At 41.1% G+C, this 20,464-nt stretch overlaps 1 protein-coding gene across 1 annotated transcript in view; it reads left to right on the top strand.

Annotated features, from left to right (window-relative positions):
• immp2l (inner mitochondrial membrane peptidase subunit 2) overlaps positions 1-20,464 on the top strand; it is a 154,196-nt gene that overhangs the window by 29,458 nt on the left and 104,274 nt on the right. Inside the window, exon 3 of the mRNA XM_072435875.1 lies at positions 4,655-4,755. Within this exon, the coding sequence (XP_072291976.1) occupies positions 4,655-4,755 (101 nt within the window). The remainder of the gene's footprint in view (positions 1-4,654; positions 4,756-20,464) is intronic.

The raw sequence follows: 20,464 nt of genomic DNA, 5'->3' as shown, positions 1-20,464 counted from the left end.
AAGGCAGCTGGCCCAGATAACCTGGAACCTTTTTCCTGAAACTGGCAGCTGAACACACATTTAATTCAAGCTTAAAATGTGCGACCAGATCTGGAAATCTGCATTTGTACTACTGTTGTTAAAAGGTGGCGATCATAGCGAAGTTAACTACTACAGGCCTAATTCTAAACTTTGTGTTGTAGCCAAAATTCATAAAAAAACTGGTCAGCATCCAGTTGAAAGACTTTTTAGATGCTTTTGATATTTTATCTAACTTGCAGTCCGGTTTTTAGAAAGAAACATAGTGCAGTCACAGCTGCTCTCAGGGTTCTAGATGATTGCTTGCATGCTCTGGATCAAAGACATTTTTTTGTTCTTTTCATTCACTATCTAAGGCTTTTGACACTCTAGATCAGGGGTGGACAATTATTTTCCTCCGAGGGCCATATTCGAATCCAGGCAAGTAGCGGAGGGCCGATCATTGGTGTGGGGAAAAAATAAAAAATCTAATATAACTTTTCTGTCAAATATAGGCTATTGAATCTATTATTTAATTCATTTCACATCATCTGTATTAAGGATACAAGTGTAGACAGATGCCTAAGGGCAAAAATATATATATATATATATATATTTTTATACTTGGCATGTTTGGCGGGCAAGATTATAAAGACAAACGGGCTGTATGTGGCCCGCAGGCCGTAGTTTGCCCATCCCTGCTCTAGATCCTCAGCTTTTAGTTGGAATCCTGAAGCAGCACAGCATCTCTGGCCAGGACTTGGTTTTCCAAATACTTATCAAATTGTTCACTATGTGTGAAATTGGCAGGGGCCTACTCTTCTTTTTTGAGTGTGACCAAGGGAGTGCCTCAGGGTTCCATTTCAGGACCAATTTTATTTTCCATTTATGTAAATAATCTGTGTGCTGAGCTGTCTGATGTCATGTACAGTTTTTATGCAGATGAGGCAGTACTTTACTGTAGTTCGACAAGAGAGAGCGGAGGGCTGCAGCTTGGAACTCCTCACAGTCGGAGTTTGTGTGACATTCTCTCAATTGGGGGTTTTGTTCTATTTTAAAAGACAACGTAAATTGTCTTTGTAATTGTGCTTTTAAATGTATTTTTTTGTTTTCTTTTCTTGAATGTCTTTTAAATGTGAAATGTTTTAAAATTGTAATATTTTTTTTTTATGTTTGTATCTTTACTTTGCCCCAGGTCACCCTTGAAAAAGAGGTCTCGATCTCAATGGGTTTTTACCTGGTTAAATAAAAGTTCTTTTCCAGAAAACAGGAAATCACGTTTGATTTTTTTTTTTTCAAAATTTCCTCCCAGATCCGACTGAAATAACTTCATACATTTACAAAATGGAAAAACCTACTCTCACACTTGAATATGTTCAATTTTGTTTATTTGTTCACATAATACACCCAAATAAAGACATTCAAATGGAAAAAAAAGAACGACAAAGAAAAATGGCAGTAAATTGCCTTTGTCATCAGTATCGGAATATAACAATATTGTTTTGTGAATCGTGGTTAGAGGTGAGCAATATATCAAAATATGAATAACATGGTGAATGTTGTTTTGAAAAATGCATATAGTTTTTAATGAAATGTTACAAAAGAAGCTCATTTAAAAATAAAAATGAAAAGTTAACTTGTAAACATAAGGTGATATTTGCGATTTGATTTTCACATTTGTCTGATATTTAGACCTTAACTAATACGTTTGAAGACATTTTCGTTTGATTGACATATCGTTTGACTATCATTGTGATGCACATCACCAGATTAGAAGCAATGCAAACCCATTAGGGAAGCAGACCTAAACCCACGTTCAGGTTCAAGTCCGGATTCGAATCCAGAGGTTTAGGTTCAGGTCCGGACCTAATGAGTCCGGACCTGAACCATATTTGCATAATGTTATAACAGTATAACACAAGCAACTTAGCTAAATTAAGACACTTGAACAAGGACTTCTATCAAACACAAGGCTTAACTGCAGATTGAAATGAACTCAACTTGTCTGCTTTATTCACTTTTTTTAGCAGAAGTTACAACTCATAAATCGCAAGCTACTAGCTAGAAGCTAAACTATAGCTTAACAGTTAACACACATTCATGTGTTTTACTTGAGGAACAACTTCCGAACAAGAGCATGTATTGAGGCAGCTGCTTTCAGCTGATACTATGGTTTGCCTTTAGATACATTTCCACTCTTTAATTTTTCAAATCCGTTGGCATTAAAAGTCAGGTAAAAACCTTCAAACAGACAAAACACCAGTGTAAATAATCAAGTAAAATAACAGTGTTACAAAAACAAGCTTAAAAGTCAACTTGAATCACTATAAAGCAATCAACTTAGCAGTATCAAAAATAGAATATAAAAACATTTTATACAACACATCAAAATTATACCTCATATTAGCAGCATTAAACACCAGCCCATATTTAACAACTGTAGAATACAAATACAAAATACTATTACAAAATATAAACTCCAATTAATGAATGCAGCAATTAAGCAATATTACTTTATTTTGTATTTACTTAATGCCAAATACATCACACCACAACATAACACTTAGTTATTTCATTCATATTTACACCCAGACTAAAGACCCAGACAAGAAACCATGCTGACCCCGCCCCTTTAACACGCAGCCACGCCCGCAAGCACATTAACCATCACAACATCGCACGTGGCGGCCACAGTTTAAAACAGTTCAAATAAAGCCAGCGATCTTACCGGCTTCACTTCAGTGTCTGCATGTGGATACACGGTTCCGCGCAGCTCGACACGTACGAGACGCTCCCTTCTCTCGCATCTTTAAACTTATTTCGCCGGCTTCAACTTCAGGGCTAATTAGGGTCCGTGTGCGCCATTGACGGCGGCGCATGTCAGTGTTTACGTCTTTTCCAGCACGAATTTCGCGATCAATGGAAGGTTTAAGATGGTCTAGATTCTAGAACGAAAAGGATATAGTATGTCAGTGCTATATTTTATATGAGTCCAGAACCGAATCACCGGGGTTTCGTTTTTTTTGGACCTGAACCGAAACGTTTTTACAAGTCCGGTCCGGTCCGTCGTACCGGTACGCATCCCTAAAACCCATACATCTTTTGTTATCTTCTCCCTTGAAATGTGTTCAAATGTTCTCCGTCACCTGCCCTTAAATTATTGACATTTTCGGGACATTGCAGCAATAATCATTAGAGCCCTTGTTAAACCGCCTTCATAATTCACTCTAACATGCCTCAGAGTCTGACAGTTAGTGACGTGAGTGATGAGAAACACAAAGGGCGAGGCGCTTCCCTTCCTTCTCCCTGTGTGCCAGTGTCACCGCTCCAGTCTGCTTTCAGAAATTGAGAAACAACTCCTTCTGCTCAGATAAAACAATTTCATGAAACGCCGACTGCATGTTAAGCCCCAGGTACAAAACGGATCGGAAATGGGATTTTTAGTTTTTTTGTTTTTGTTGAGGCAGTTTTTCTGCTTCATAAGAATACATAGATTTTTACTAATGTTTCCACTGCTGCCAAAACATATTGTTCATCAGTCATTGACTGATTGATAATCTGGTTTGAATATTGTGTTTAATCGATAAAATGAATAAATACACTATAGTTTGTAATAACTACACTTATTCTTGCCTTAATAAAGCACAAACATAGACTTAATTGATGGTTGAACATATAGTTTAATAAGAATGATTCAGGCTTAGTAATTATTTAACTAATACTCTAATCTTTATTCCGAGCCCGAACATTCGTTAAGTCATAACTAAACCTGAGTCATGCTTAATGAACTGTATGTTCATTATGAATTAAGTCATTGTTCATGCTTTGTTAAAGCAAATTAAGGTGTAGTAATAAATTACTACCAAAAAAACTTAATTAGATTAATCACACTGAATCACGATTCATTTCACAACTTGCTTCTCAATAAACATTTAAAAGCCTTATTGGTTATAATTTAAGTCCATTTCATAATAAATTTGCATGGTCACATGTTTCAAGTAAATTTACATGACTGAACAACAGGTTTAGTGCAGTTCAATTCCCTTCATTGCCGCTTGCGAGTGTAACTGGCTCTTATGGCAGATGTAAACTACTGGGATCAAAGACAAACCGCTCGGAAACATCAGCCACTGAGTGATCTGCTCTCGTCCACCTGATGTGATTACAGTTTTACTCTTGCACATGTAAAAAGCATCTTTGGTCATAACAGACTGCATGATTCATCTGCGTCAATTCATGATTAAAGGTCCCATAACATGCAAAATCGACTTTTCAGAGCTTTTAACCTTCTTACATTGCTATTTGTGCTTCATATATGTACCCAGAGTGTTTTTTTGATTGATTCCCGCAGTTTTTAGCTATATTACAGACTATCTCCTTTCCGCGAATCTTCAAACTGACGGGGGGTGTCTACAAGACCGCGTCATACCCACAGGCACGCGTCATCACCCCCCCCCCCTCCCCCTCTCCCCGCCTCACCCTCCCGCGAAAGGTTTTTGAATACCATTAATGATCTAGTTGAGCTTGTAAAATCTATAGTTACTTTTCATTTCAGTTCTACATTGATATACAGTATGTTGTAGTTTCCTAAATCCAAGGCCAAGGACGCTTTGTGTTGTTGGAGAGAAGCACCAACTGATCCTCGGTGTTTTCACAGCCCTCTCTGAACCCGGACGGATCGGACAGCGACGTTGTGCTCTTGAATCGCTGGAGTGTGAGGAACTCGCAGGTCCAACGCGGCGATATCGTCTCCGTCGTGTGAGTAACGCTTGAGCTTTTCATTTACTATCTCCGGTTATCCAATCGAGTCTGCTGGTTAACCTATGCGTTTGGGCGCTTTACGTTGACGCCGCACATGCCGTAATCAAACGACAGGAGAATTGTGTCGGTTTGCTGAAAGTTGAATGTATGGAGTGACTCGATAACAATATTCAGATGATTTTTTTCACTATGTTGTGTTAAAATGTGCCTTTGCTGAAGTTCAAGTCCAGCAAAAAATGTGAATAAACTACACAATTACACACTCAAGGGCAGAAATATCACTTTACGCTCTTCTTTGGACGTTCGAACGTTTGTCTCATTTTGCCCATCATTTAAATCTAGATGATTTTCCGTATTTTCCGTATTATAAGTCTCATTTTTGGGGGAAATTTATTTGATAGAATCCAACACCAAGAATAGACATTTAATCTTGAACTGCAGTTTAAAATAATAACAGATTAGAGAACATGGTGAATAGGTGTACGTATGCTAACGCTAACACCTTCAGCTACATGACGTATGCTAACGCTAACACCTTCAGCTACATGAGGCACAGACAGAACTGTGGTAAGTGTCTGGTATGTTAACGTAACATATTAACAGTTATTCAGATAACTATAGCATAAAGAACATGCTAACAAGTTTACAAAAGCATCAGTATTACCCCAAATCACTAAATCTATTGAATTCTTCTTCCTCTGTGTCACTTGTAAACAACTCCACAAAAGTGCAGATTCTTCTTCGATCCGTACGACGACTGGCTTTTTGCGGGCAGGACGCAGCTGACCCGCAGTGGCAAAACACAGCACATTTAGGTTGCATGCATTTATATTTAGTCAGGAAATAATGACAGTCTTTTACATTAGAGAGCGCCAGAAATGCCCTGGAAACACACAAGATCTAAAGGTTGTCTCAAAGTTGTGAACGGGGGCTAAAAAAACATACTTCAAACCAAACCTAAAGCATCTCAGGTAGCATCTCATCACATTTCGTCAAATAGTAGTTCGTACGTCTAACAAATCACTGTCAAATACATATTCCACAACATTTGACTGTCAATAGTCAGAACACAGGCCAATTATCTCCATGGGTCTGTCCTTGTTTCCCCTCTAGATCCTCTCAACGCAAAAGCAGCTTTTCCCTCTGTCGATTTTCTGAACTACTCCTTTTGTTCATTTGAAAGCCACTATTGCCTGTTTGTACCCCATCCACTTGCATCTGTGAGGGTCCTTCAGTAAAATACAATCATGCAAGAACAAAAATGTACACGGGGTAAACAGTGATGTTGAGAAACCAAAGTCTAGACACAAGTGGAGAGTGGAGATGTGCTCGGCGTCGCTTCTGACCTGGATTCAGGTGTTTCGATTGGCACTATATCGCAATACTATACAATACTATACAATACTGTACAATACTATACAATACTGTACAATACTATACAATACTGTACAATACTATACAATACAATACTGTACAATACTATACAATAACTAATACTAAAGACGATTCCACTCATTACTTTTTCCATCAAAAAAAAAAGTGATTTGATAGATTCCTTATTTCCAGAAGATGTAAATCAGCAGTAAAATTGTAAATAGACAATAATTGAAAGTGTTTATTTGTGTGATTAAATATTGAGTAAGTTCTTCATGCTTCTGCCGTCATGAAAGAATTGACACATCTTGGCCCACAATTGACACTGAAATCAACGGAAATCATTGCAACACGACAGTAAAGGTGGAAGCTATTTCGACAAATGTATAATATCTCAATAGTTGTTTGGAAAAAAAATCAATATCAAGTACCGTATTTTCTGAACTATAAGTCACACCTTTTTACATACTGTAGTTTTGGCCGGGGAGCGACTTATATGTGAGATTATTTGTTATTTTCACACTGACAACCACAAGAGGGCGCTCTAGGCTCCAAGCGACGCAGGAGAAGAATCTGCACTTCCTCTACCTCTGGAGTTTGTGGAGTTGTTTAGAAGTGACACAGAGGAAGAATAATTCAAAGGATTTAGTGATTTGGGGTAAAACTGATGCTTTGGTAAACTTGTTAGCATGTTCTTTATGCTATAGTTATCTGAATAACTGTTAATATGTTACGTTAACATACCAGACACTTACCACAGTTCTGTCTGTGCCTTATGTAGCTGAAGGTGCTACGTTAGCATACGTACACCTATTCCCCATGTTCTCTAATCTGTTATTATTTTAAATTACATTTCAAGATGAAATGTCTGTTCTTGGTCCTGGATTTTATAAGATAAATTTTCCCCAAAAATGCGACTTATACTCCTGTGCTACTGGTGTATAAGGTTTGTTCCGGTGTCGTCCTGTGTTCTCCTGGTTTAGTGTCGGTTTAATGTCGCTTTAGTGGAGTTCAGTACATCAATGTAACTGAGAAAAATGCGACTTAAAATCCTTTGCTGACCTGTCTATTTCTGTTCAGCTCCCCGTTTCTCTCCCGGCTCCTCTTTTGCCTCGTTTGTTCCTCGATCTTCCCGCCTAGTGTTTACCTGGCATCGCTTTGAACCAGGATTTCCTCCGGTCTTCAAAGTGAGAAATACAGAGCCGTTCTCATTTTAAAAAACATCTGCTCCTCCGTGCCTCATATCTGGGGATTTATAGGAATCCGACATAAAACACATCTATTATCTCTCGGAAAAATACAGACTTGGGATTTAAATTTCAAATGTGATATGAATACACCGTTCGGGGGCAGCGCACGGGTATTTCATGAACCCATTAAAACCCCCGTTGCTTTGTAGCATCTAAATGTGTTTTAAGGCATATGATTCATGGTAGTGCTTCTCAAACTGAGGTGCTGCTGATTTTATGTCCGTTTAATCCACATTTTTGTGATTCTTTGGGTTAGTGATTATTTAGAACTAATAGCGATACAATTATTTTAGGACTTGAAGTACTTTTTTTTCGTACATTGACACTTTTAAAATACTTTTTTAACCAAATAAACGTTGTAAAATGGCAACTGAAGACTTCTAGAAGAGAATATTTGCGATTTAAGTGTCTTTGTATTTAGTCATTGGTGAAAATCAGAAATTGTTTATTCTTTTTGGAGATTTTGATTTAATAATGTCTCTGTATTTGTTATAAAAAGAGTCTTTTCGCATGTGATTTAGTGTTTGTTTTGTCCAGATAACTATTACGATGTCAAAATAAGATTATTTTATTGGTTGCCTAGTCACAATTAGTGGATTAATCATTGCAGTACAATATAACAATTTTGCTGTCCTATTTTAGACCTGGTTTAGCCCTAGTTTAGCCCTTGAATAGTCCAGATTCAGATCGGATTTGGTTCTGGTGGTACTCAGAACAACTTAGTTGTTTTACGTGGTGTGAAAAGATTGTAAACCACTGTTTTATGGAAATGAGAACTATCATTGGAATAACAACATTATGTTTTAAGTATCAAATATGTTTTATGCATAGGTTTTATTGTGAAGTAGAGCTATAAAAGTGTAATCACAATCGACAATCAACGTTGCAATTTGAGTGGTTTAAATTTGAATCGTTGCAATTCAAATGCAACTTCAATTATTTTAGTACTAAAATATCATCTGCAAACAGAAAACGATCTCATCCGTGTGTGTGGTGTGTACAAACCCTTTTAACCCTGTTGTAAGAACATGTGTGTAATGTATGAGTCTAGTTTGGCTGTTAAAGGTCCTGAAGGTGTTTTAAAATGTTCCCTGTGAGCTGAATCTTGATTTTAACAATAAATCAAATTGTATTGCAATCCCTGTATTTGTCAGAAGTATGGCCAGTAGATAGTTTTCCAAAATTATTTAGCCCTGTAGTTTGAAATATAATATGGGAGCTTTTGGTCATGCTAGCCTTCACTGTGCTTTTATGGCCATAACATAACAAAAAAGGAAAGCAGTATTTTAGAAACAAACATTTTACTGTGTACCTTTTATGTATATCTTTTGCAATGATTTTAAGGTTCATACACAAACCGGCATATTTTCCTTCCCCGCACAAAAAGGTGCACAAAACACACATTCTTACTCCACTATATTTACCGGCGAAGTGGCTCCGGTTTTACCCAGTGGACCTCATTTACTCGACAATTAAGTGAAATCTCGTTAGTGCGTCGATCCGTCTCCACCGGCGTCTGTCCAAAAAAACGACAAATGCCCCACAGCCGCATCTGTCGCGCCGAGAGTTTCCGCTCAACTCAAAGGAAAAAACGTGTTGATGTATTGAAGCGAAAAGATCTTTAAAATGCAACTTCTAGAGCATTCCCGCTTGCACAACACGCATCGAAAGTGGGACTAAAGTTTGGACTAAAACCAGAGCTGAACCTGGACTAGAGTGTGACTAAACCACGACTGTTACAAGTGCACTCAAAATTCTGAATTTGTTTTTGCATTATAAGGATATTATAGAATGACCTCCTTGAACCGACACCTTAACGTGGTGGAGGGGTTTGAGTGCCCGAATGATCCCGGGAGCTATGTTGTCGGGGGCTTCATGCCCCTGGTAGGGTCTCCCAAGGCAAACAGGTCCTAGGTGACGGGTCAGACAAAGATCGGTTCAGAAGCCTCTTATGACGACGACACAATCAAGGCAGTTCACGTCGCCCGGATCGGCGTCACCGGGGCCCCATCCTGGAGCCAGGCCTGGGATGGGTGCTCCATGGCGAGCGCCTGGTGGCCGGGTCTTACCCCACGGGGCCCGGCCGGGCACAGCCCGAAAGAGCGACGTGGGGCCGCCCTCCCGTGGGCCCACCACCCGCAGGAGGATCCATAAGGGGCCGGTGCAGAGAGATCTGGGCGGCAGTCGATGGCAGGGGCCTCGGCGACCAGATCTCCAGACACAGAGACTAACTCTGGGGACATGGAATGTCACCTCGCTGGGGGGGAAAGAGCCTGAGCTTGTGCGGGAGGTTGAGCGATACCGACTAGATATAGTCGGCCTCACCTCCACGCACAGTTTGGGCTCTGGAACCCATCTCCTCGAGAGGGGCTGGACGCTCCACTTCTCTGGTGTTGCCCGCGGGGAGAGGCGGCGGGCTGGTGTGGGCTTGCTGATAGCCCCTCAGCTCAGCCGCCACGTGTTGGAGTTTACCCCGGTGAACGAGAGGGTCGCGTCCCTCCGCCTTCGGGTGGGGGACAGGTCTCTCACTGTTGTGGCGGCCTACGGGAGGAAGCCGGACAGACTTGGCAGACCCAAGCGCATTGTGAGGGTCTGTTGGGAACGTCTAGTGGAGCCCTCTGTCAGTAGGGTATTCAACTCGCACCTCCGGGAGAGCTTCTCCCATGTCCCGGGGGAGGCTGGGGACATTGAGTCCGAGTGGACCATGTTCTCCGCCTCCATTGTTGATGCGGCTGCTCGGAGCTGTGGTCGCAAGGTCTCCGGTGCCTGTCGTGGCGGCAACCCCCGAACCCGGTGGTGGACACCGGAAGTAAGGGATGCCGTCAGACTGAAGAAGGAGGCCTATCAGGCCACTCTGGCTTGTAGGTCTCCGGAGGTCATCGACGGGTATCGGCAGGCCAAGCGAGCCGCGGCTCGTGCTGTCGCAGAGGCAAAAACCCGGGCCTGGGAGGAGTTCGGGGAGGCCATGGAGGAGGACTATCGGTCGGCACCAAAGAAATTCTGGCAAACCGTCCGGCGCCTCAGGAAGGGGAAGCAGTGTCTCACAAACACCGTTTACGGTGCGGGTGGAGGCCTGCTGACCTCGACTGGGGATGTCGTCGGACGGTGGAAGGAATACTTTGAGGATCTCCTTAATCCCTCAGTCACGTCTTCCGAAGAGGAAGTAGAGACCGGGGACTCGGAGGCTGGCTCATCCATCACCCAAGCTGAAGTCACTGAGGTTGTTCGCAAACTCCTCGGTGGCAGGGCTCCGGGGGTGGATGAGATCCGCCCTGAGTACCTAAAGTATCTGGATGTTGTAGGACTGTCTTGGTTGACACGTCTCTGCAACATCGCGTGGCGTTCGGGGACCGTGCCTCTGGACTGGCAGACCGGGGTGGTGGTCCCTCTATTTAAGAAGGGGGACCGGAGGGTGTGTTCCAACTACAGAGGGATCACACTCCTCAGCCTCCCGGGTAAGGTCTATTCCAAGGTACTGGAGAGGAGAATCCGACCGATAGTCGAACCTCGGATTCAGGAGGAGCAGAGTGGTTTTCGTCCCGGTCGTGGAACACTGGACCAGCTCTATACCCTCCATCGGGTGCTCGAGGGTTCATGGGAGTTTGCCCAACCAGTCCACATGTGCTTTGTGGATCTGGAGAAGGCTTTCGACCGTGTCCCTCGGGGTGTCCTTTGGGGGGTGCTCCGGGAGTACGGGGTCCGGGGCCCTTTGCTCAGGGCTGTCCGGTCCCTGTATGACCGGAGCAGGAGCTGTGTTCGCATTGCCGGCAGTAAGTCAGACCTGTTCCCAGTGCATGTTGGACTCCGCCAGGGCTGCCCTGTGTCACCGGTTCTGTTCATAATTTTTATGGACAGAATTTCTAGGCGCAGTCAGGGGTTGGAGGGGGTCCGGTTTGGGGACCACAGGATCTCATCTCTGCTGTTTGCAGACGATGTTGTCCTGATGGCTCCATCAAACCCGGACCTGCAACATGCACTGGGACGGTTTGCAGCCGAGTGTGAAGCGGCTGGGATGAGAATCAGCACCTCCAAATCCGAGGCCATGGTTCTCGACCGGAAAAAGGTGGCTTGCCCTCTCCAGGTGGGTGGGGTGTCCTTGCCCCAAGTGGAGGAGTTCAAGTATCTCGGGGTCTTGTTCACGAGTGAGGGAAGGATGGAGCGTGAGATCGACAGGCGGATCGGTGCAGCGGCTGCAGTGATGCAGTCGCTGCATCGGACCGTTGTGGTAAAGAGGGAGCTGAGCCGAAAGGCAAAGCTCTCTATTTACCGGTCGGTCTACGTTCCTACCCTCACCTATGGTCATGAGCTTTGGGTAGTGACCGAAAGAACAAGATCGCGGATACAAGCGGTCGAAATGAGTTTCCTCCGCCGTGTGGCTGGGCGCTCCCTTAGAGATAAGGTGAGGAGCTCGGCCACACGGGGGGAGCTCGGAGTAGAGCCGCTGCTCCTCCACGTTGAGAGGAGCCAGCTGAGGTGGCTCGGGCATCTGTTCCGGATGCCTCCTGGGCGCCTCCCTCGGGAGGTGTTTCAGGCATGTCCCACCGGGAAGAGGCCCCGGGGAAGACCCAGGACACGCTGGAGAGACTATGTCTCTCGGCTGGCCTGGGAACGCCTCGGGATCCCCCCGGAGGAGTTAGAGGAAGTGTCTGGGGAGAAGGAAGTCTGGGAGTCCCTGCTCAGACTGCTGCCCCCGCGACCCGGCCCCGGATAAAGCGGCAGAAGATGGATGGATGGATGGATAGAATGACACGTAAACGGAAAAAGCATAATTTATTTCCGATCTTTGTCCCTCTGATCCCATTCGCGTCAGATGTTGCAATTTGATTTGAATAATATTAAAAGTCCAACTAAATCAGATGGTGATCAGATTTTGCGCATGAACAAATCAAGGACACTTTCATACGTGGTTCTAAATCAGATTAAAATGTAAGGTGTTGCAGGAATGAAGCGTGATTAAAGAGTATGACGCCTGCCAGACAACAGCAGTAAAGATACGAAGTGCAAATAAAGTCAGGTTTTAAACTCTTAATTGGTATTTTGGGAAAGAAAATATCAACTTTTGCCGATGTAACAACAGCACAACTCCTGGTTTTGTCCCGTCTGTCCTCTCTGTCCTCTGTTCTGCACATTGGGCCACTTTAGTGCTGTCATATTTGCAACGTGAACCCCGTCTCCCCCAAAAACATCTGATATCTAATAAATCTAATAAGGATGAGACTAAACCGGGTCTAAATAAGGATTAATCTAAAACTAAACCTTGAACTGTTTGGCCCTAAATCAAAGGCAGGGCTAAACCAGGACAAAACCATGGCAAGAATAAACCCTGTTTACTCTCAAAGCATTCATAGTTCAATCAAATGATCAAAATCAGAACTAATCCACAACAAAACCAGGATCAATCAAGACTCAGAATAGTCCCAATGCTGTAGACAAACAGAAATATTTCACCCACTACAACAATAATTGCTAATACTGTATTTTATGCTCAATAAGACGCACTTAAAAGCCTTTAATTGTCTCAAAAAACGACAGTATGCCTTATAATCCAGTGCGCTTTATATATGGATTAATTCTGGTTGATGGAAAATAGACCAAAATGATGAAAAATAGACCATTCATTGACAGCCTTATAATCTGGTGTGCCTTATAGTGCGGAAAAATAGGGTAACACTAAAATCTGACTCATTGACAACAACCTCACTTGTCCCCAGCCGCTCCAAAATGGCCGACATAAAACTCAAACGTCTTATGTCCGCTCCTGACCCGAGAGAAATGAGTTTTTACAGGTTCGGATTCGGAGGCGTTTGAAAGGCCAAACTGTTGTGTTCGCAACTGAAATAAAATCAATCGAGTCCGTGACGGTTTTGAGCCGAAGGAGAGAGAACTCGCACGGCAACGGATCCGAGTGGCAGGCGTGTAACGGGGCACGGGCTTTCTCATCAAACATAAGCAGTTTCAATTTCCCTTCACAAAGCCAACGAAGTCGACCAGAAAAACTGAAAGACTCAATAAAAAAAGACAGATGAATGACTGAAGAGATTTGGATTATAGACGCTTTGGAGGACAAACAAATGTCTGGACTCTTTGTGAAGATGAGACTTTGTAGTTTCTGTTGTCTTTTTGTGTTTTCTCTAATTATAAGTGGACTCTAGCTCTTTGGTGAATATGTGAAGGATTAAAGCTGCTGTTGGAGGTTTGGTTTTTGACCATTTCTCTCTCAAAGATGAAGATAATTCCACTAAAACTGAGATTTACGTTTATTTATTTTACTTTTTCGTTGGCTTTTTAACACAAGTTGTAATGTTGACTTTTTTAAATGTGTGATTTGTTTCTGTTGTTTTAAATTGTCTAATGCGAATTTGTGTGTTAAACACTTTTGACGGAGTATAAAAGTCTATAATCTATAAATAAATTAGAATTAGGATTAGAACAAAAAAAATATCTATTTTAGTCTTTTATTATTTTATCTATTTTATGTTGTTTTTAAATAGATTTGTATGTATTTCTTTTTTATTAATATATATAAATATATATATTGTGTTTGTTTTGCAGCACTTTGGAGACTTTGTGTTGGTAAAATGTGCTATACAAATAAAGTTGGATTGGATTGAATTTGTGGATTTCTGAGAACAAACTGGCCCTGATTCATCCCAGAATGATTAATTTGACTGAAAATATGTGGGTTACAGTTTTCTTTTAGTATTTTACCTTCCCACTTCCCAGGAGCTCGAATTTTTTATTTTTATTTTTTAAATCAAATCGTGCATCGGTCTCAAGTCGTTCAGCCCTCTACAGTGTCACTTTTACAAGCCTGTTTCATAGTGTGGAATTAAAGCCGTTCAGGTCCATGGAGAATGTGGATGGACAAAAGGCCAAGTTATGACTAATTTATGCTCTACGTTCAAGACACACAAGCACACGGGGCTTTCCGTCCGTCGTCTGGTCTGTCTCCTCAGAGCTTTTGGACGTGTTGCTTTTGGACATGAGCTGTGCGTGTTCTGACCACTGGGGACGGTAGTGAGCACAGCAAAACAGCGTAAGCTCAACAAAACAAAACAAAAAGTGACAAGACGAGATGAGAACTAGCTGCAAAACAAACAAACGCTTCTCTCACTTAGACTCTTGCCCAACAAACGTGGTCTAAAAACTGCTAAATGTGCCTCTGTGATTTTTTTTTTGTTCTGGTCGATTCTCTAACTGACTTTGCGCCCCCTCTGGTGGTTATTTAGCATTTAGCTTGGCATTAGAAACGATTGGAAGTTTAAAGTGCAGTGGTGGTAACAGCACATGGAACTGGTCGGGTGAGAAAGCCGTACAGTGAGAATGCATTTCAAGGTCTTTTTGAGCAATTAAAACTCCTGTAATGCTCGATAACAAAGTTAAATGCTGCACTGTGGAACATTCCAGGCAAAGCAGTGTAAAATGAAGATTAAATTAGCTGTCAAACATAATGACACGTGTCAGTTCAGTCGCTCTGCTCTCAAATTAAACGTGAGACGTCGAAGTTTAAAGTCTGCAGTTAGTCCTCAATAATGCATGTTTTGTACGTCGCCTCGGGTCTCTCTCTCGACAGATTTCTCTTCTCTAAACGCTGCGTCAACTCGGATGTGCCAAAAGGACGTCACTCACAGCGTCTGGACCGATCGTGTCTTTGCTGCGAGCGAAATGCAGTGAATAATCTGACAGGCCCGAGTTTGGAGCAGAAGTCTAAACGTTAAATACGGCTGATTCGTGAAAGAGGGAACAAATACCATGTTTTCTATGTTTTTATTTATTTATTGTGACGTTGTAAAGCACTTTGAATTGTACTTTTTTACGAATTGTGCTCTATAAATAAAATTGTATTGATTGGATTGAACAAGCAGCTCTCAAGAAGAAAACGTTGTAGATTAAGGTTAAGGTTGAAGTTCACTTTATTGTCCCCGTTGGGTAATTTGTCTCTGGGTAATTGAGTTTTAGATTATACTATACAACATGCAATTGGCTTGTTTATTGTGTTTATTCGAGATGAGGCAGAAGAAAAAAAATAATTAGTTTTATACTGATTGTTTTTTCTTTTTTTTAACAATGAATTCTGAACTTAATCAGAAGAGTTGTTCTCATGCCTGACATTCAATAAATATGAACATTTTGTTCAACTTTAAAGTTGTTTTGTTTTAGTGTCATCTGGGAACACTGTGAGCTGTCCATGGTGATGAACGGTCTGAATAGCTTTTATGAGGTTCACCTTTGTCCTGGTTTAACTCTGATTTGATTCTTGATTTAGTCCTGGTCTAATCAAGGTTTATTTCTGAGTTTCAATCCAGGTTATTCCAGTTTGTGATTGTGTTTCCAGACAAACAGTATTTATTAAACGGCAGATAGAGTTGCACTTTAGCCAATGGCTATTAATTTACTACTATTGGACACGTACCAACCAGATATTTGAACTGACTGAATACTTTTACATTCAAAATCACCTGATTCTTTGTGTTTCATACATTTGCATTACGGGTGCAGTTGTGATCATGTGTTATTACGTGTTAGTAGTTTAAGTGCACTGCTACTTTTCTGCACAGACTGCACAGGACCCCTGGAGAAACTCAAAGTAATTTCCTCTAAATTGCTATTAAAGCCTTGCTAATTAAATGGGCCCACAGAGGAGCGCTGTAAAGAATAGGGAAAGAGCACGGGCGTGTTTAGCTTCAGTGTGAGCGAGAAGCACAGGACGGTTAAGCATTTTCACTTGTAATTAAATAAACATTGCATTGTATTGATAAGCTTAACGTTTAAAGGAAAGTGGTGATGGTTTATAATTTGTTTAGTAAAAAATAGAGACTAAATTAAAAATTATCCAGAATGTACTTTTATAGGTTAAGTTTAGCGGTTTTAACTTTTTACAACAATGTTACTTCATCATTATCGTTACTCAGAGTTGTAATTGAATTGATTCTTGCTTGTTATTTGATGTCATAGGGTTTATAAGGTTAAATAATGTTTAGTAGCCATTCTTCAAACATAAAAACACTTTGAACGGGAAGTCATTGGTCCCATTTCTATTAAATATTGCATTTTACGATGAACAAAAATAGAAAATAGTGATAGTTGCAGTTTAATACCAAGGACCATAAAAAGATGGCTACAAAAAGTATACATAATTTGATACTTTATTCTTGTAGTTTGACCAGAGCAGACAATGGGAAACAATCTTTTGGGATCTTAAATCTTAAATAACACCAGAGATAGACAAACGAAATGGGTGTTTTAATGCTTGTGTCGCTCAGAACTGCTTCTCGAACCGTTGTCATGGCGACGCGTGGACTTGCGACGCCACATCGGGCCCCGCACTTGTTAAAGCAGAGCCCAGGAGACGGGCGCGGATCCCGGGCTAATTCTGCTTCTGCGGGAGGTCCTTCCTGTGGGTCTCTGCGGGCTCTGTGCTGTCTTTAATAAGGTCACTCTAATCTGTGAAGTCAGACGGGCTTCGGGAACACTGTGCTGTGGGGGGTGAAACCATCTCATCATCTCAAACTTCACTGACCCTGTAGAAGCTCAGAAAAACACATGCTGAAGTCAAACATGGAGCAGATTATTATAATAAAAGGACTTGTATCTGACTTTTATTTCTAGTCGTTGAAAACACCTTTTACTCCAAATGGTGTAATGTAAAGATTATTTTAGTCGGGGATTATTTATCATTTTGAACACATTTCTAACAAAACAAAAGCCAAATATGATGACTGACGGAGAATATTTATGAATAAAGTGTAATATTGGTGAAAATCAGACTTAGTTTGTTCTTTCTTTACATTTGGATTGAATAATGTGGTCTTTTCATGCGTTTATGAGTCTGTATAGTCCATAGAACGATTGAGATAATCAAAATACGACTGTGATCATCAAAATACGATTGTTTTTATAGTCGACTAGTCACAATTAGTCAAAAAAATAAATTCCATGAAAAGTCGAAACTTCTTGAATTTCAAAACAATGTCCAGATGACTGCACTGTTCTGTTAAAAGGGAGCAGCAGGGGGCGCTCTATCGCTATAGCTACTTAGTTCTGTTTGATCGAATTCCTATTAAAATATACAAATGTTACTGTTTTACCAAAAGGCATTCTAATTCTGTGGGTGTCGATGATAGTTTAGAGCTGAACTAGACTCTTCCTCGTCTCTTGCTTTATAACTCTGACAGAAATTACACTTTTTTTTTATATTTACAGTCCGTGTCACTAGGCTTCGACCACGCACCATACGTCACGGGCATTACCTCCTTCGTAACGGCGATCTTTTATGAGCCAGAAGTGGGGTTTTGAGTGGACTTTTACGGCTAAATCAATACATGCTTCACCCAGTCGCCAGATTTACAGCAATACAACGCACTGCATAAGAACCGCGGTGCGTTATATCCGCAGCTGCACGGGGGTAATTTCAAACGTAACGGGATGACATAAGCCCAGGGGAAACGCAGTTGTATTTCAGTGTATCAGGGTGTGAGAGTTTGAAGCAAGTATGGGCGATCGGATCGTCTTGTTTTTCTTATACGCCTCGCCAAAAAGAGCGCTTTATAACACATTTACGCAACGTCTTTTCAAGTCCTTTTAGAAAAACCTTTTGAAATCTGCGTAACAACTCCCAAACAAGATGCCAAAGTAATAGTAGGAAGAAAGAAATGCGTAAAAGCCAATAACGATACAAATAAGAATGCGTAACTCGTCCTTTTTAAATAAAATACCGTCCGAAAGCCCTGAGCAGCAACAGAAGCGGCCCACGTTTCAACAGTGTGGGAAAGCTGCGGCGCCAAAGAAGAGATTTATGGCTGTGGAAGGACATGGAGTTAGTTATAACTTAATGCCCTTTCTCCTTTTGCCCTCAGATCCACTCAAAACTCTTCAACAGATGCTCATCAAAATTCAGCCGCTCCAACTTTTGGGATCAAAACCTATTACTTTTCTCTCCCACATCTGACTTTTAAACACCCTATGAATCCATAATTACATTAGGCGCGCCCTCGTTACCGGGCCCTGGTGACTTCTGTCCGGATCGAAGCTGTTCGCGCTGTCACTCTTTTACACGGTTTTGTCCCGGTTTAACCCGGTTTGTCCCGGTTTTCCTTTTGGATTGTTTCTGCCTCAGACCTCGTTAAGTCCAGGTTTATACCCTACGGCTATTTCTGTATTCGTTGCACCGTTTTACACGTTTTGACTCCTTTGTTTCAGTTCTTTAATTGACGCTTTTGTCCATTTTTCAGCACCTGGTTTTGGATTAAGCATTGCAGAGAAGTAAAAATTACTTGTCACTTGTGCTTGAGGGGTATTTTCTGGCACATTTATAACACGGTAACATTCTGACTAAAGGTTTTTGTTGAAGTCCAGGTCTTGAGCAAACAAAAATATACTGAAAATAAACATTGAGATATTAATTGACTGAAATCAATGATCAACATCACCACATTTTCACTCTCAAATAGTAAAAAATATGCATGAAATACTTTTTAAACACATACTTATATACACTATACTTTTACTTGAGTCGATTTTCGCTCCTGTACATGAACTTTTAATTGAGGAACAAAATGCAGTACTTCCACCTCTGCAGTCGTCAGGAAACATCTCCAAAGCGCCGTTTCCCATTGACTTCATCATTATTTCACCAGTTTTTGTGTTCCGCAGTGGCACATTTTAAGCCTTCTCCGCTGACAAATAAAACAATGTCATCATCGGACTTGTCGCAGTCTTGGCCTCGACTTCGGCTTGTAAATGTCGCGTGTAAAAAAGGCTGAATAAAGGGTCTAAACTTACAATTGTGATTTATTCCCATCGTAATACAAGGTTCGCAAAATCCACAGCTGACTAATATCCACATCGTGAAACCTGTACATTTTCACAGTTTGCCTCGTATGGCAGTAAAGTTTGACCGTTATTGCCATGTTCGTGTTATTCATTTGCCACACTTCACCTCCAAAAACCTCCTGAATCCGTAAAAACCTTCAGCTCATCAAGCTTAAACTGCCACAACTTGCATCCAAGTCGTTTTAAGATGAACTTAACTTCCCGACACACGAATAGCACAATTATTTCTTATTTTTCCTTGTGCTTGCATCACATCGATCCCGCCGTAATGAAACGTCTCTCACAGGTGACACTTTTCTCATTTTTCCCCTCCGCGTCAAGACGGGAGACGCCAAAACCTAAGCGCGGCGTGTCATTCAGATTGGCGGGTTAAGAGATGTCGGAGGGATAGGACTTTTGAATAATGCATGCAGCCACGCGATTGGCCGGTTGTAGCGAGTGGGATTTTGAGGCTGAAGTTTTGACAAGCTCCATTCTTTGGTTCGACAGGCATTTTTCAGTTTTTTTGTTGTTGGTTAATGTCAAGTTGAGAGAAATCGGTTGTCAAAGTGCAAACAAGGCCGTTGCATCGCCGCTTCTTTTCCGACTCTTCTTTTTCGGTCTTCTTTTCCCGTGGATTGAAACCTTCCCTCTGCCGTAAATGCAATGCAGATGTTCAATTTTATAATAATAATGATGATCGTCATGCATCGGTCTCATTTTCTTTGTTTCTTTTGAGATAGTTTAGAAAGTTTGTTCGGATTTCTGAATAATTACTTCAGTTTTCTCCAAAAAAATGACCAATAAACATGTACAAGCAAATTGTATGTATTTTTATTTCAATCTAGAGCAAAGTACTTCAAACAAACAACATTTTTTACATTTGAACTTTTTTCTGGCTTATGTTGGAGGTTATTACGTCTTATTGTTTTGCCTGGAATGTTAACATTAAACTTGATAAATATATATTGTTCGCAGTCCCACCGGTATTACAATATCCACACGATATTTTCTCAAGAATTTAATTAAATTTTATTTAAATGTCTCAGTTGAGGTTTGAATATTGCACAAAACGTAAATGGACCAATTTTTTATTTTATTACAAACAAGATCACCTAATGTCCTTGTTGGAAGATTACACTTTTCTATCTACTTAGTTTGATTAAGATAAGATTACTTTATTGTCATTTTGCATGGTATTTTGTAGAAATACACGAGTTGAAATAAAACATTATTTCTCCCCTGCAAGTGCAAAACAAATAAATCGAATA

This window comes from Eucyclogobius newberryi, unplaced genomic scaffold (genome assembly GCF_026437365.1).
Source record: "Eucyclogobius newberryi isolate DKJ021-1_F unplaced genomic scaffold, fEucNew1.0.hap1 SCAF_7, whole genome shotgun sequence".
Classification (NCBI taxonomy): domain Eukaryota; kingdom Metazoa; phylum Chordata; class Actinopteri; order Gobiiformes; family Gobiidae; genus Eucyclogobius; species Eucyclogobius newberryi.
The sequence above is the reverse complement of the archived record's forward strand: the minus strand, read 5'-3'. Positions and strand labels throughout refer to the sequence as shown.